Genomic DNA, 17,108 nt, shown 5'->3' with positions numbered 1-17,108 from the left:
TGATGTAAAGTAGACATGTGGTAAATGTGATTTATTAACTATTTTGTGTGACCTGACTCTCTGGTTTAAGGGCATAAAAATTAAGTTTGAAAATTGCTAAATTTTCTAAATTTTTGCCAAATTTCGGATTTTTCCACAAATAAATGCAAGTCAGATCAAAGAAGTTTTACTACTATCATGAAATACAATATGCCATGAGAAAACATTCTCGGAATCAGTGGGATCTATTGAAGTGTTCCAGAGTTATTACCTCATAAAGTCACAGTGGTCAGAATTGTAAAAATTGGCCCGGTCAGGAAGGTGAAAACAGGGTGAAGGGGTTAAACAACAACCACAAGATGGATTTCATCAACCAAGGTATCATTGCAATCAGTATAATGGTGCCAACCTGACACTGTCTGTGGGTTACTCAGCACAATCCTGCTGACAGAATTCCTTTAAGTCTCCTTTTCCTTCCTGGGCCGTCTCGTGTACAAAAGATTTGGCTAAATACAGGGACCATATTTTTATTGTTTGTTTTATTATGAAATTCAATACAAGGAATATTGTGCCTGAAACTTGGCACACATACATATTGATATAAAAAATAAAGAAATAAAACATCACTGCTCATCTCCAATGAAGCAAATCTTCCTTATCCACAGTGGTAGGGGAACCGTCCCACTTTTTACCAAAAATACTCTTGCCATCTTGCTGGCAGCATCTCATTCCTCAAACCAATACAGTTCAGCCATGGCTTAAACATTCAAATAAATGAGAAATCCCAACTGCATGTGGTGGGGTAGTGACAGCACCACAAACTCTTTGAGACTTTTCTATTTAATCTTTCCATGTGTCCACAGAAATCTTCTTTTCTCACATGTGATGCTTTTACTTTTTACGTCTCAATTTAGGCTTTTTCACAGGTCGCAGGTAAGGGTTATCTATCAGCGTCTCTTCACTGCCCTTCATTGCATTCTGCTGCAAAACTGATGAGTTTTCTTTTTCCGCACCCGAATCATCCTACAAGGTGAAATAAAATATTACTACAGTTAGCAATGAGTACCTTAGCGAAAATCCTCCACACCGCTTCTTGTCCTTACGTTACAGAGGTGTCTACACTGGATCTGGAGAAATGTAGATCCAGTGCAATTACAGTATATTGTTATTATAGCTTGTGTTCATATCGAATATTGAAATTTGCAAACGTATGGAATTCCCCATAAAGCATAACATAAAGGGGTTGTCCAGGTATTTGATGAACTGTCTACAGTACAGGTCATTAATACCAGATTAGTGGGGAATTGACACCTGAGGTGTCCAAGGATCAGCTGATTTTTCCAGATGTAAACACTTTGGGACCGACTGTTCACGCTGGTGTGAACAGGTGCTGAACCTAGAGTCACCAACTCATATACAGTCAAGTAAATAAGGCAGCACACTGCAGCGCTGAAACATGCAAACATGAAAACTGAACTGCATTACTGCACTAGAAATATGAAAAATTAGAGCGTTTAGCGCATAAAAATGGCCAATTTTATGTGTACCTGATAGCCACTTTAGGGCATCTCTCGTGTACCAGGTCTTACGCTTTCCTTTCCTCGCTGAGAATAAACGTCTCTATGTGAATGGGTACTTGTGAAACCTCTTCTTAGACTAACACTCTCTCTCTCTGTGGAGGGGTAATGGACCTGTTGCGATTAAAACACCTGTGGCTAGGAGGCGGAGTGCTCGGTCAGAAGGCTAAAGAATACATTTCAAAAAACTGACCGTCACATCCATACATAGACTAAGTGTGAACAGGTGCTGAACCTAGAGTCACCAACTCATATACAGTCAAGTAAATAAGGCAGCACACTGCAGCGCTGAAACATGCAAACATGAAAACTGAACTGCATTACTGCACTAGAAATATGACCGAGCACTCCGCCTCCTAGCCACAGGTGTTTTAATCGCAACAGGTCCATTACCCCTCCACAGAGAGAGAGAATGTTAGTCTAAGAGGTTTCACAAGTACCCATTCACATGGAGACGTTTATTCTCAGCGAGGAAAGGAAAGCGTAGGACCTGGAACTGCATGCGTAGGAACTGCATGTTTCAGCGCTGCAGTGTGCTGCCTTATTTACTTGACTGTTCACGCTGGTCTTCAGGGGGCGTGCTGGAGTCAGACACTGCCGATTCATGAAGAGGTGCATATTCATCTGAAGAGCCTGATAAGTGGCGTGCGTCTCTATACACCACGCCAGTCAGGTACTGGAGTAAGATTTCTTGTGTAGGAAGTGCAACAACTCATCATGAAATAGACTAGCTGTGGCATCCAGTCCAGCTACAGCTTTGCCCATTTTGTTGGCGTAGAGACATTTTTGTTACTTTTCAAAGCTTTTTCACAAATTTTGGCATGAAAGCTTTGATGAATCGGGGCCTTTGATCAGTGTTGTTGAGCGAAACTCCATTTAAAATGTAGCAGCTGTTGTTGGCTACTGCAGTACAGCTTTTATCCAAAAGAACAGGAGCTGTGCTGCAGTGCTAGGCTCTGGGCTACACTTTGCATGGCGCGACTCTCAAAAACTCAGTTTTAAGTGTTCACATCCTGATGCCGCCAGAGAAGAAAACATTTTATGTAACAAATATCCCAGCTGAACAGTGGGGTTCACCAGATCTGATCTGATAATCTATAGATGGTGATCAAATACCTACACCAAGTCTATCCCTCTGGCCACATATCTGAAATGAAATGCTAAATTCGTATTTATATAAAGTTCGCATCTCGGCTTCAGGAAAATGGCCGCCGCGATCTCCATCTGCGCACGCGCGGCATCCCACGGCCATTTTCCTGAAGCCCCGGGCAGCAGAGCGCTCCATCTGCGCACGCGCGGCCTCAGGAAGATGGCTGCCCCCACGATAACCAGGGGAATAGCGCAGATCGCGCTCTTTTTCTTCACCTGCGCAGTGGATTCGGCAGTTGGGCATGCGCAAACCACTACGCCACCAACGGAAAGATAAGCAAGATCTGGGGGAAGAAACAGCGATGTCACCACGCCCATTTGACCAGACCAGCCTGATTGACAGGCGAAAACGGCGACTTTGGTAAGGTATTTTGGCAGCATAGGTGGGGAATCAGGGTACACAAAATACACTATTGTAACGCACAGCTCAGGCCCTATTTAACAGTATTTTTATCTCATACTGAAAAAACGGGGTGACAGGTTCCCTTTAAGCAAAATGATTGGAAAACGGGACGAAACTATACTTTTTCAAAGAGGAGAAAACACCACCCAAGTCTGAACTGTCATGGCCATCTTCATGCAATTTTGACTCAAAAGCATTAATGGGAACCTGATAGCTTCTCCAAACCGCCATCATGTATAAATCCCTTTATACCCTCCCTAGCACGCCCTTTTAGGGCTTATTGACGAGAATTGCATATGCTTAAAATCAATTATATAACTGTGATATGCTAATTAGTGGGCCACTAGTCATAGGGGTGTTGTTTAGCCCAGACTTATCACCCCAATAATCATTTCATCACTTTCCTATGAGCATGAGTGACCCGATTTGCAAGTAGTAGTCGTGTGTTACAGCTGTCTCCCTGGGCATGCGCAGTGGGTGATAAAGCTGGGGTGCTCTTGCAAATCACGTTACTCACACCCACAGGGGTAGTATAATCTGACTAGTGGGAGGAGTAATATGTGGAAAACAACGCCCCAATGACTAGTCACCCACTAATTAGTATATCAGCACCGAATAAAACTGATTTTAGGCATATGAAGCAATCAATAAGCCACTAAAAGAGGCTAGTTAGGAAAGCTTTAAAAAGGTAGTAATAAATACTAATCTTTATTTCTATCGCACCAACATATTCCGACGCACTTTAGAATTCATAAAGGACCTAAATGTACAAACAATATCAGGCATTACAGAATAACAGGTAAATGAGCAATTACCAAGAGGAATGATGGCCCTGCTTACAATCTATCAGGAAATATGGGGGACAAATAAGTTAACAAGTGGTTGTCATGTCCAGCCATCATTCTAATATATTGGGGTATTCAAATAACGCTGCATGAGCGGGACATCAGTCAGTATCTGTATAAGTACAGACACAAAGTACTACTGCCTGCATGGGGGGAGGTGATAGGACAGACCAGATTATGCAGAAAATTTAGGAAAGGAGAACAGGGAATAGTTAGATTAAGGGTATGTGCACACGTTCAGGATTTTTAGCGTTTTTCGCTATAAAAACGTGATAAAAACGCATACATATGCATCCTATCATTTAGAATACATTCCGCAATCTTTGTGCACATGATGCGTTTTTTTTCCGCGAAAAAAACGCAGCATGTTCATTAACTTTGCGGATTTTTTGCGTTTTTCCCGCTATTTAATGCATTGGGAAAGCTCCGGAAAAAAACGCGAAAAATCCGCAAACACCCCCCCCCCCCGCACAAAAGGCGAAATGTGAATAAATCAGAAGACACTGCGGGGCTGGGATTCACAGGCAGGGCGGCCACACAGGCGCAGTCAGCTAGACTGCATATGAGACAGACGGGCAGCGCTCACAGGAGAAAAGAGCGCAGGCGCCGGATCATTTCAAAACAGCGCTGAGGAGGCGGCACCAAGAAGACATGACTGACGGCTGTGTGGCGTCTGCAGCAGGGGGGGAAAGGCCTGCCTCCTTGACTGAAGAAAAGGTATTTTGGACAAATTACAAAACTGATTATTTCGGCAGTTACAGCACCCAGAACTAAAAGAGCCACCTTGTCAGAATGCAGCATTACTGCTGCACAAGGTGGCTCTTTTAGTTAAAAACGCCTTTGGGGGGGGGGGGGGGGGTGACAGGTTCCCTTTAAGGAATGGGCAAAATTCCCAGTGACTGATGTGGAAAGCTCATAGAGATTTATCCAAAGAGACTTACAGCTGTAATTGCCCCAAAAGGAGGCAATATAAAGTACTGACTTTAGGGGCTGAATAGTTATGCACACTTAAGTTTTCAGTTATTTTATCCTATTTGTAATTTGTTTCACAAAAAAAAAACAAAAAAAAAAACACAGATGTTCACAGTTGGAGACATGCTTTTTACATGAACTGATGCAAACACTCAAAAAAAAAAAAAAGGATAGCAAAACACAAAAATGCTAAGGGGGGGTGAATACTTTAGCAAGCCACTGTATGACCCTCAAGACAGTGAGCATGCAGCTTGGGAGTTATGTTAGAATCACCCACTAAAATGACAATATTGACTTTAGGTAGGCTAGTAGAGAAAGGAAACACAAGAAGTTCAATTTTGGAAACATTCCGTTTTAGATACAGGGAGGACAATCTTCAAGACAGCAAGCAGACAATCACAGGTATTTTGTAGTAATGAGGGTGTGAGATCAGTAGATGTGTATAATTGGTACAATCAACATTTTCATGGTACTGAAACCCAAATCTGCTGATGGGTTTTAAAATAGGGGTAGTGTATAGCAAAAAGAGGAAAGGACTTCAGACTGAATCCTGAGGTATCCCAACAGTAGGGGGAAGAAGCCAGCAAAAGACACACTAAAACGTCAGAGAGGTAGGAGGAGAACCAGGAGCCTGATAGAGCAGAGCATAGTGAGGAGGAGATGGTGATCCACAGTGTCAAAAGCAGCAAAGAGATCCAGGAGAATCAGCAGGGAGCAGTGACCATTGGATTTAGCTGTTAGTAGATCATTAGACTTTAGTGAGGGCAGTTTCCGTAGAGTGTGAAGGGTGGAAACCAGATTATAGAACAGAGGTGGGGAATCTATTTTCTGCGAAGGGCCATTTGGATATTTAAACCATCCTTCGGGGGCTGTACAAACTCTGTCCACAAAGTACATCCTGACTCTGGCACTGGTGTCAGGACGTAATCTTTCATTGCATGCCCTTTAGTGTTCAGTAGTGAACACTGCATGTGTGTGTGCTCACAGAGCAAGAAGAAATTAATGAGCTTGTGGCAATCAAAATACAGCTCCTTGCCCAAGAATGTGGTCCCTGAGACTCTGCTCGAGGGCCTGATAAAAGGTCATCGAGGGCCGTAAATGGCCCTGGGGCCTGAGGTTTCCCACCCCTGTTGTAGATGGTCAAGAACAGAGTGATCTGCGGGACCTCTCTTCCACCTCAGTTTGGTTTACAGAGCCTTAACAGGACTACAGGTTATTAAACAGCAAAATAATTTAAACTTTTTTTTTTTTTTTTTAAGACACCTCGTGACTAAGTATCAATCATTGCTTACTAGTGTGCACACCCACACGTGAAAGGGAGGGAATATACGGGTGCCGTCATGGGATCAGAGAAATACCGTTATCAGTAAGTAACTACGATATTCTCTTACCCCATGACGGCACCACGGAGAGATTTTCATAGAATGTGTTTCAGGGTGGGATTACTGCCTCCAATACCCTTTTACCAAAAGTTAGGTCTGGAGAGCAAGATAGGTCTAGTTGGTAGTGTTTGAAAAATGTAGAGGGAGAAGACCAAGTGGCTGCTCTACATATCTGGTCGATCGATGCTCCTGCTTGCTCTGCCCAAGAGGTTGCTACCGATCTAGTTGAATGAGCTTTGATCCCGTCTGGAATGGCTTCATTAGATGAGGTGTATGCTAGAGTGATGGCATCCCTTACCCATCTCGCCAGCGTTGCTTTTGATGCTTTGTGCCCTTTGTTTGGACCCTGAAAACAAACAAACAGAGAACTGCCTTTCCTACACTCTCTTGTGGCTGATATATATTGTGTCAGGCATCTTTTGAGATCTAATGTGTGTAGGGGTTTTTCCTTTTCATTCTTGGGATTTGGGCAAAAAGATGGTAAGCATATCTACTGAGATCTATGAAACCGTGATGCTACCTTAGGCAGGTAAGACGGGTCAGTCCTAAGGACTACTCTATCCTCTAATATTTGAGTTAGAGGCGGGTAAGCTGAAAGAGCCTGTCACTAATTCTGCGGGCTGAGGTTAATGCTACCAGAAGAGAGGTTTTCAGGGAGATTATCTTTAAGGAAGCCTAAGACAAAGGTTAAAAAGGTGCTCTAGTTAGTGCAGACAGTACTAGGTTTAGGTCCCAGGGAGGCGAAGTGTGGTGTATGACTGGTCTGGACCTACCCGAGGCCTTAATAAACCTTTTAATCCAATGGTTCCCTGCTAGGTCATAGTTGTATAGAGCACCTAATGCTGCGATTTGAACCTTAAGGGTACTTGTTGCTAACCCTTTTTCTAAAGGAATTCTAGCACTTCCTGAATTGGAATTTTGCCCGACACGCTGACGTTGGAATTAGAGAGGAACTTTTTCCAGACCTTGCCATATGCTCTGGTAGTTACTGGTTTTCTACTGGACAAAAGGGTTGAAACTAAATTCGAAGAAAACCCCCTTCTCGCTAAAAGTTCCCTCTCAAATTCCAGGCTGTCATATGCAGATTTTTGAGCCTTCTCCTGTGACAACCTCAAATTGTCCACCACATGGTTCCAAATCTGCTGCAACCTATCCACCACAGAATCCACCCCAGGACAGTCAGAAGGCTCAACCTGACCCAAGGAAAAACGAGGATGGAAACCAGAATTGCAGAAAAAAGGCGAAACCAAAGTAGCAGAACTAGCCCGATTATTAAGGGCAAACTCGGCCAAAGGCAAAAAAGTCACCCAATCATCCTGATCAGCAGAAACAAAACATCTCAAATAAGTTTCCAACGTCGTTTTTCCTCGGGTCAGGTTGAGCCTTCTGACTGTCCTGGCGTGGATTCTGTGGTGGATAGGTTGCAGCAGATTTGGAACCATGTGGTGGACAATTTGAGGTTGTCACAGGAGAAGGCTCAGCGCTTTGCCAACCGCCGCCGCAGTGTGGGTCCCCGACTTCGTGTTGGGGATTTGGTGTGGCTGTCTTCTCGGTATGTTCCTATGAAGGTCTCCTCTCCTAAATTCAAGCCTCGCTTCATCGGTCCTTATAAGACCTTGGAAATTCTTAACCCGGTGTCTTTTCGTTTGGATCTCCCAGCATCGTTTGCCATTCATAATGTGTTCCATAGGTCTTTGTTGCGGAGGTATGTGGTATCTGTGGTTCCTTCTGTTGAGCCTCCTGCTCCGGTGCTGGTCGAGGGCGAATTGGAGTATGTGGTGGAGAAGATTTTGGATTCTCGTATCTCTAGACGGAGGCTGCAGTATTTGGTTAAGTGGAAGGGCTATGGTCAGGAGGATAATTCCTGGGTTGTCGCCTCTGATGTTCATGCGGCCGATTTGGTTCGTGCCTTCCACGCGGCTCATCCTGATCGCCCTGGGGGTCTTGATGAGGGTTCGGTGACCCCTCCTCAAGGGGGGGGTACTGTTGTGAACTCTATTTTTGGGCTCCCTCTAGTGGTCACAAGCGGTACTGTGTAGTGTTGTCTTTCTGCAGGTTGCAGCATCAGCTGGTTCGTTATCCTTGGTTGGTTTCCTATTTAGCCCACCTGGATACTCAGTTCCTGGCCTGCTATACTGTTATGATCCTTAGTGGTTGAGGATCACAAATTACTCCAGCTAAGTAACAAACATAGGACAAGCTCTAGGGAGGTGGCAAACTGGACTGACCGCAAATCTGAACCTATCCAAACACACTAGAAGTAGCCGGTGAACGTGCCTAAAAATCCTAGACGTCTCGAGCCAGCCTGAGGAACTAACTACCCCTAGAGAGAAAGAAAGACCTCTCTTGCCTCCAGAGAAATAATCCCCAAAAATATAGAAGCCCCTAATAAATAATAACGGTGAGGTAAGAGGAAGGCACATACACAGGGGTGAAAGCAGATTCAGCAAATGAGGCCCACTAATACTAGATAGCAGAAAATAGAAAAGGGAATCTATGCGGTCAGTAAAAAACCCTTACAAAATATCCACTCTGAGATTTCAAGAACCCCCACACCAACTAACGGTGTGGGGGGAGAAACTCAGTCCCCTAGAGCAACCAGCAAGCGAGGAAATCACATTTTAGTGAGCTGGACTAAAAACATAATGAACGCTGATAATCAAAAAATGATCAAACAAAAACTTAGCTTGTCTTGGAGAGACTGGGAGCAAGGTAGACACAAGGAATCTGAAGAGCACTGAATACATTGATAGCAGGCAAGGAACTGAGTATCCAGGTGGGCTAAATAGGAAACCAACCAAGGATAACGAACCAGCTGATGCTGCAACCTGCAGGAAGACAACACTACACAGTACCGCTTGTGACCACTAGAGGGAGCCCAAAAATAGAGTTCACAACAATTCCCCCGTGGATCGATTGAACAGAAAGCCTGTGTTTTCCGGTTGAGATTGTTCGCGAATAAATCTATTTCCGAAACTCCCCAACAATCCACAATGTGGTTGAATATGTCCTGATTTAATTCCCATTCCCCCTGTTTTAACTGTGATCTGCTTAAAAAATCTGCAGCCTGATTCTCTGTCCCTTTGATGTGAAGGGCTGACAAGGAGAATAGATTGACTTCCGCCAATGACATAATAGATTTTGTCACTTCCATCAGTGAGCGGGACTTTGTTCCCCCCTGGAGATTCAGTTATGCCACCACCACCCTGTTGTCTGAAAGCACCCTTACGTGATGGGAACGGAGGGAGGCAAGGAAGTGTTTGAGTGCGTATTCTACTGCCAAGAGTTCCTTCATGTTCGAGGAGAGAAGTTTTTCTTCCTCTGACCAAGGGCTTTGGGCGACTTGATTGTTTAAATGAGCCCCCCAACCCCAAGGGCTCGCATCCGTGGTGAGGGTTACAGAAACCACCAAGCTAGGGAACATTTTGTTTGTGAGATTTTTAAGCGATTTTCTAAATTCCCCTTTAAGCGGAGTTGTGCTTCCAATATTTCCCACTGGAGATATCTGCAGTGATACTGAGCCCATTGGACTGCTGGAATACAGGCTGTCATTGATCCTAACACCGACATTGCTTTCCGTAATGTGATGACTGGTGAAAGTCTTAATTGTTTTATTAATTGTATCATGTTGGAGACTTTCGTCCCCGGAAGACTGCATTCTTGTTTTGTTGAATCTATCATTATTCCTAAGTACTGTTGTATTTGTGTTGGAATAATCCTGGATTTCTCTAGATTCAACACCCAACCCAGTTTTGATAGGGCTATCATCACTTTGTCTAACTGCTGACCGCAATGTTGTGAGGATCTGCCCACTACTAGGAGATCGTCCAGATATGGGACTATTAGCACGTCTTGCTCCCTTACGTGGGCCATCACTTCCGCCATGAGTTTCGTAAACACCCTTGGGGCTATAGCAAGGCCGAATGGGAGCGCTCTGAACTGATAAATGTTTCAGTTCTTGCATTATCACCGCCACCCTGAGGTATTTCTGATAATTGGGATGGATGGGCACATGATAGTATGCGTCTTTTAGGTCGACCACAGTCATAAAACAAGACGGATGAAGGGTTCTGACACAGGTTTTTATTGTTTCCATCTTGAAACTCTGGGTCCATCTGGTTTCATTCGGAGAAAAAGCGGAGAATAAAATCCTGTCTCTATTTCCCATTGTGGGACTTCTTGTAGAACATTCTGTGTGAGAAGACTGTATATTTCCTTTTGCAGGCCCATTTGTTCGATCTCTGACTTCCTCTGTGGTGTTATCACAAAATAGTTGCGTGGCATCGTATGAAAATTTAATTGTAGACCCGTCTTTATTATACTTAGTGTCCACTCGCTTCCTGATATTTTTTCTCAGGCTTGAAGAAAGTATGTCAGTCTTCAGCCCACCTGGGGCGTACCTTCATTGGGACTGTTTCTTATTGTCCGGCTTGTTGAACATGAAGCCTCTGCCTCTAAATCTTTTATCCTCCCATCCTTTTTGTTTTTTTGGGGGGCGTTTACGCAAAAATTTCCTACTCCGAAAGGGCCGTTTGTAAGATTGGTTAAGAAACCCTGGGAAGGCTTTCTTCTTGTCTACGGCATTTTCGAGTATGTCGTCTAAGGTAGGCCCAAACAAAAATTCACCCTCACATGGTATAGCGCAAACTTTGCTTTAGTTTGTAGGTCTCCTGGCCAGCACTTGAGCCATAATGCGCTTCTAGCTGCATTTGAAAATGAAGCCGACCTTGCCGTCAGTCTTACAGAGTCTATGGAAGCGTCCCCTAACTATGCAGCGGCACTCTTCATTATTGACACGGAATCCAATATCGATTCCCTTGAGGTTTTATTTTTCAATTGGGACTCTAGGTGATTTAACCACACCATTAATGCTCTTGCAGTGCATGTAGCAGCTATTCCTGGTTTTAAACCCCCACTAGCTGCCTCCCAGGAGCCTTTTAAGAAAGTTTCGGCCATAGGGTCTTTAAGGGTCCTCATATCCTCAAAGGGTAACACAAATTTTTTAGAGGCCTTCGCAATAGCGACATCTATTTTTGGTGCTTTTCCCCAAGAAGCACATGCAGGGTCATCAAACGGATATTTTCTTTTTGGAGCTAGGAGGACTTTTTTGTCTGGCCTTTTCCATTCCTTTTTTTATAAGGGCCTGTATTTTCTCGTTTAACGGGAATGCCCGGTGTTTCCTCTGCTCTAATCCGCTGAACATAAGGTCTTCCGCTGTTTTTTTAGACCGAGTGTCTGCCAGCCCCATGGTCGTTCTAACCGCTTTTATTAACGCATCTGTTTCCTCTATAGGAAAACAGTTACGACCACTTTCTGATGATGCCGAGGATGATGAAGAGGACAGGGAACTATCCGAGCTATATTGGACACTGTGTTCCTCACTAGAACTGGAATCCGGGGATTTATGTCTAGATTTGTGTTTTCTTTTAAGACTTTTAAATGCATCTTCCACCTGAGATTTAATCAGTTCCTTAAGGTCAGATGCGAATCTTGGGGATTCTTCATTTAAAGTCTTTTCTATGCAGATCGCACAGAGTTTTTTCACCCATGTAACAGGTAAATCTGCAGAGCAGATTGCACACACTTTGTGTTTAGTTTTTTTCTGTACATTTCTTTCCCTAAGGGGTACAATAAAACCCTATTAGAATATGTACATTCACGGAGGTAACTTACCCTCCTAATATGAGGGAGATACCGGTTCAGGTCTCGGAGATGCGTCCTCGATTTGAACCGTTGCCTTCCTTCTGGATCCACTGGAGCCTCTGCTGCGTTGGGATCCTGAGCTGTGGCGCTGAGTAGGCGGCTGCTGCGGTCGCCTTTGCGGGTTATGCTGCAGGCATCTCTTTGGTGGGGATTGCAGAACTTCTTCTGCGGGTTGCTCTGCTCCACTCATTGTGAATCGCTGAGCAGCTGTATCAGGCTGCTCAGCTGTTTAAATCTCCCGCCCACAGCGCCATTAACTTACGGTTTCGGAGGTGCTCAGTGCCGACCCGGAAGTGACCCGCCGGGCCTGCGCACTCATCTTGCTGCCAGTCTCGCGCGCGCACCCATGCTGGCAGCCGGCTCCCAGGAGTATCGGAAGCGCTGCCGCTGCACTCACTAGTGGCGCTTCCTGCCGGTGGCCGACGCCACTCTCCCCCAGGGCCCCAGACCGGCGGTAATCTACCAGGTAGCCGCCGCTACCTATTACTGGTCTTTGAAGAAAGGAAGAGGCAGACTGGGTTCCTCTTCACTGCCTCTTCCCTGCACACACGCAGGACCCGCCGGCCCCGGATTTGTGCCTTCAGGGACGGAACTCCACCTTGACCGCGGCAGGGCCCCCCGCTGCTTGTAATCGGCCAGATGGTCCCCGGCATCCCGCGACGAAGGTATGTCACCTGTAGGTTCCCCGTCAGGGTCAGGAAACCGAACTGAGGTGGAAGAGAGGTCCCACCTTTTTAACCTGTGGGTTTCCTGTCCCTGAGGGCGGATCCCTCTCTCTCCGTGGTGCCGTCATGGGGTAAGAGAAATGTCCTATAAATATATAAATACATGGTGGTGGTTTGGGGAAGAGGACAGGTTACCTTCAAAGTCGTTAGCCCCTTTATTTTAACAAATGTGTTGGAGAAATTTTTGTGGCACCCACTGATATACCAGTATTACTGGTTCTCTTCCTGTACTTGTTACTGCAGTTCTTACAACCTGCACAGCTCTCATTTCCAGAAAATGGCTGCTGGAAGAGAAGTATATGACCCCCACTATTTTTTAATTGGAGGCGGCTGATTGCTTCATGTGCCCAGACCAGTCAGCCTTATGGACCAGAAAGCTGTGCCGCCTGTGAGGAAGGCAGCAGGAACAAGTACCGCAGGGCCAGTAATACTTCAAACCAAGTACCTAATATCATGTACCCAACACATTTGTTCCAATAAAAATAAAATGGCCAATACCTTTAATTACCACGTGCATGCAAATTCAGGTTTGCGGCTAAAAACCTAACCCAAGCAAAGCAAAGATCGGAGATAAAGCCTATGTATATGTCTACATGCACATACTGTTATCATCACATACAAGAACTCAATAATCCAAATGGTAGGAAACATTTGAGCCTTATTAGGCCCAAAGGTTGCTTAGATGTGCTAAATCCTAAATGATGCACCAAGATTTGGGCTTTAACCATGAGATTCAAGTTGCAGCACCTATATAAGAGTTAATACAATTGTACAGTATAAATTGAAAATCCAATGAGAGCTGTCTGAAATGTGATAAAAGAATAAAGCAGAAAATATACAGTACAGACCAAACGTTTGAACACACCTTATCTGTATTTTCATGACTTTGAAAATTGTACATTCACACTGAAGGCATCAAAACTATGAATTAACACATGTGGAATTACATACTTAACAAAAAAAGTGTAAAACAGCTGAAAATATGCCTTATATTCTAGGTTCTTCAAAGTAGCCACCTTTTGCTTTGATGACTGCTTTGCACACTCTTGGCATTCTCTTGATGAGCTTCAAGAGGTAGTCACCGGAAATGGTTTTCAATTCACAGATGTGCCCTGTCAGGTTTAATAAGTGGGATTTCTTGCCTTATAAATGGGGTTGGGACCATCAGTTGTGTTGAGCAGAAGTCGGGTGGATACACAGCTGATAGTCCTACTGAATAGACTGTTAGAATTTGAATTATGGCAAGAAAAAAGCAGCCAAGTGAAGAAAACCAAGTGGCCATCATTACTTTAAGAAATGAAGGTCAGTCAGTCCGAAAAATTGGGAAAACTTTGAAAGTGTCCCCAAGAGCAGTGGCAAAAACCATCAAGCGCTACAAAGAAACTGGCTCACATGAGGACTGCCCCAGGAAAGGAAGACCAAAAGTCACCTCTGCTCCTGAGGATAAGTTTATCCGAGTCACCAGCCTCAGAAATCGCAGGTTAACAGCAGCTCAGATTAGAGACCAGGTCAATGCCACACAGAGTTCTAGCAGCAGACACATCTGTACAACAACTGTTAAGAGGAGACTTTGTGCAGCAGGCCTTCATGGTAAAATAGCTGCTAGGAAACCACTGCTAAGGACAGGCAACAAGCAGAAGAGACTTGTGTGGGCTAAAAAACACAAGGAATGGACATTAGACCAGTGGAAATCTGTGCTTTGGTCTGATGACTCCAAATTTGAGAGATTTGGTTACAACCACCGTGTCTTTGTGCGACGCAGAAAAGGTGAAGGGATGGACTCTACATGCCTGGTTCCCACCGTGAAGCATGGAGGAGGAGGTGTGATGGTGCTTTGCTGGTGACACTGTTAGGGATTTATTCAAAATTGAAGGCATACTGAACCAGCATGGCTACCACAGCATCTTGCAACGGCATGCTATTCCATCCAGTTTGCGTTTAGTTGGACCATCATTTATTTTTCAACAGGACAATGATCCCAAACACATCTCCAGGCTGTGTAAGGGCTATTTGACCAAGAAGGAGAGTGATGGGGTGCTACGCCAGATGACCTGGCCTCCAGTCACCAGACCTGAACCCAATCGAGATGGTTTAGGGTGAGCTGGACCGCAGAGTGAAGGCAAAAGGGACAACAAGTGCTAAGCATCTCTGGGAACTCCTTCAAGATTGTTGGAAGACCATTCCCGGTGACTACCTCTTGAAGCTAATCAAGAGAATGCCAAGAGTGTACAAAGCAGTCATCAAAGCAAAAGGTGGCTACTTTGAAGAACCTAGAATATAAGACATAACAAAAAAGTGTGAAACAACTGAAATTAAGTATATAATTCCACATGTGTTAATTCATAGTTTTGATGTCTTCAGTGTGAATGTACAATTTTCATAGTCATGAAAATACAGAAAAATCTTTAAATGAGAAGGTGTGTCCAAACTTTTGGTCTGTACTGTATATATATGTGTGAAGCGGGGGCCAAGAGCTTTGAGACGGACACATTTTGGTTTCACAGTTTCCTGGGTCAGTGTTCTCAGATCTTTTAGTCGGATGTTTCTATGGTCACTGAAGTACAATTAGAAATATTTGAGAAGTTAACATTTTTGACAAATACATCAACTATATGTAAAAACTCAATATTTCTGCTGGTTGTTTGGGAGAAGTTGCTCTTGAAGATGTCCAGATACCTTTCTTTTTTTCATGTCACTTTTCTTAAAGGGAACCTGTTATGTCGAAAAACACCAGAGAGTGCCACAGGCATCGTTACAGCCAGCGCTTTCTGAAATCAGCCGCACCTCCATGACAAAGCCCAAGGCTGCCAGGAGGAGTAAAGCACATTCCCTCCCGGCAGCCAGGCTCTCAGATCGAGGTGGCCTTATGGCTTTAGAATGCCATTAGCCTGCAGATTGACATAGCAGAAGTGGCTATAGTATTTACCAGCCCAGGTCACAGAAACTAATGCACTACACAGGATGCAGCGGGTCCCCCTGATAAAGGCAGGAGCAGCACAGGTGCATAACACTGATTAAACAACCACTCACAACATACAAGTTCATGGAGGGGATGATTGCTTAGTATTGCAATAGCACACGGATATGGCGACAGTCACACAAGTAGGTGTGATGCACAGTGTCTGGCTTACAGCCTATTGGGGACCCCTATACTATTAGGTTAGGTGAGCAGTCCAGCACTATATAAGTGATACGTGCACCCCACAGGGACAGGCACCCTAGTTTACAATGCCAAACTCAATGGGCCTGGCTGCATCCAGCATAAAAATAAATATAACATGCAAAAAGATATCTGAGGTATATGAGTATTTTGGGCAAGTACGCAATCTCGCAACCCACGTCAATGGTCCTCACTGTCCCAATGGTCCCTATACTAAAATTAAAAAGGGAAGCCCTAGAAAAAAAGGAAATAAATCCTGTAAGTGCATTATTTTGTGGCCTGGGCTGGTAAATACTGTTGCCTCTTTTCTTATTTTTGATTTTTTTCTGTGGCTTAGCTTTTAATTTTAACCTGCAGATTGATCCCATATCTGTGACTTATTATAATTTTGAGACATGACAGGTTCTCTTAGGCTACTTTCACACTAGCGTTAACTGCAAACCGTCTCAAAACGTCTTTTTTGCCGAAAAAACGGATGCGTCAAAAAAGTGAAAAACGTGTGCAACGCATACAGCATTTCGACGGATCCGTCGCAAATCCGCTAAACGTTTCTGTCGAAAATACTGGATGCGTTGCATACGTTGCATCCGTTTTTACCATCCGTTGCATCCGTTTTTCCAATGGATCCGTTTTTAAAATGGGAGGCTCCCAAATTTGATTGGCTACTGGAAAATATGGAAAACTATATAGTTACTGTTTTTACAGCCCATCTTTGTGGGTTTTAGTTTTGTGGCAGCGATGGAAGGTGTTCTTGTGAGGATTGCGAGTTTGGTATGACGTAATATTTGAGACGAATCGCCTGGATATCATAGTGATAGGATAGGATAGGATATGATAGGATAGGATCCTAGGATAGGATAGGATCCTATAGCATAGGATATCATAGCCCAGGCCAGGTTTATATAGATTTGGGGGTGTCTGGCCAATTGGCAACAAAATCCAGCTTCTGAGCATGCTCAGTGTAAAAAAACGTATTGCAGCGCTGCATTGCGTCGTACGACGTGTCCCGACGCATCCGTCGCTCATAGGCTTCCATTGTAGCCAACGACGCATGCCGCAGGATGCGTCGCAACACGTTTTTTAGGCGGAGACAAAAAACGTTACAATCAACGTTTTTTGCCGACGACGTGTTGCCAAATTTCGACGCATCCGTCGTACGACGTACACGCCGTATGCCAATCCGTCGCAATACGTCGCCAATACAAGTCTATGG

The 17,108-nt window shown here is 44.4% G+C and overlaps 1 protein-coding gene across 2 annotated transcripts in view; it reads right to left on the bottom strand.

Moving 5' to 3' along the window:
- Nucleotides 1–500: 500 nt before the first annotated feature.
- Nucleotides 501–17,108, bottom strand: part of TAF8 (TATA-box binding protein associated factor 8) — a 35,540-nt gene continuing 18,932 nt past the window's right edge. For both annotated transcript variants that reach the window (XM_077295306.1, XM_077295307.1), the window contains exon 8: nucleotides 501–1,002. In XM_077295306.1, coding sequence (XP_077151421.1) covers nucleotides 871–1,002 — 132 coding nt within the window. In that variant the 3' untranslated portion in view covers nucleotides 501–870. The remainder of the gene's footprint in view (nucleotides 1,003–17,108) is intronic.

The sequence above is a fragment of the Ranitomeya variabilis genome, chromosome 3 (assembly GCF_051348905.1).
Source record: "Ranitomeya variabilis isolate aRanVar5 chromosome 3, aRanVar5.hap1, whole genome shotgun sequence".
NCBI classification, from domain to species: Eukaryota; Metazoa; Chordata; class Amphibia; order Anura; family Dendrobatidae; genus Ranitomeya; species Ranitomeya variabilis.
This window is presented reverse-complemented; position numbering and strand designations above follow the sequence as displayed.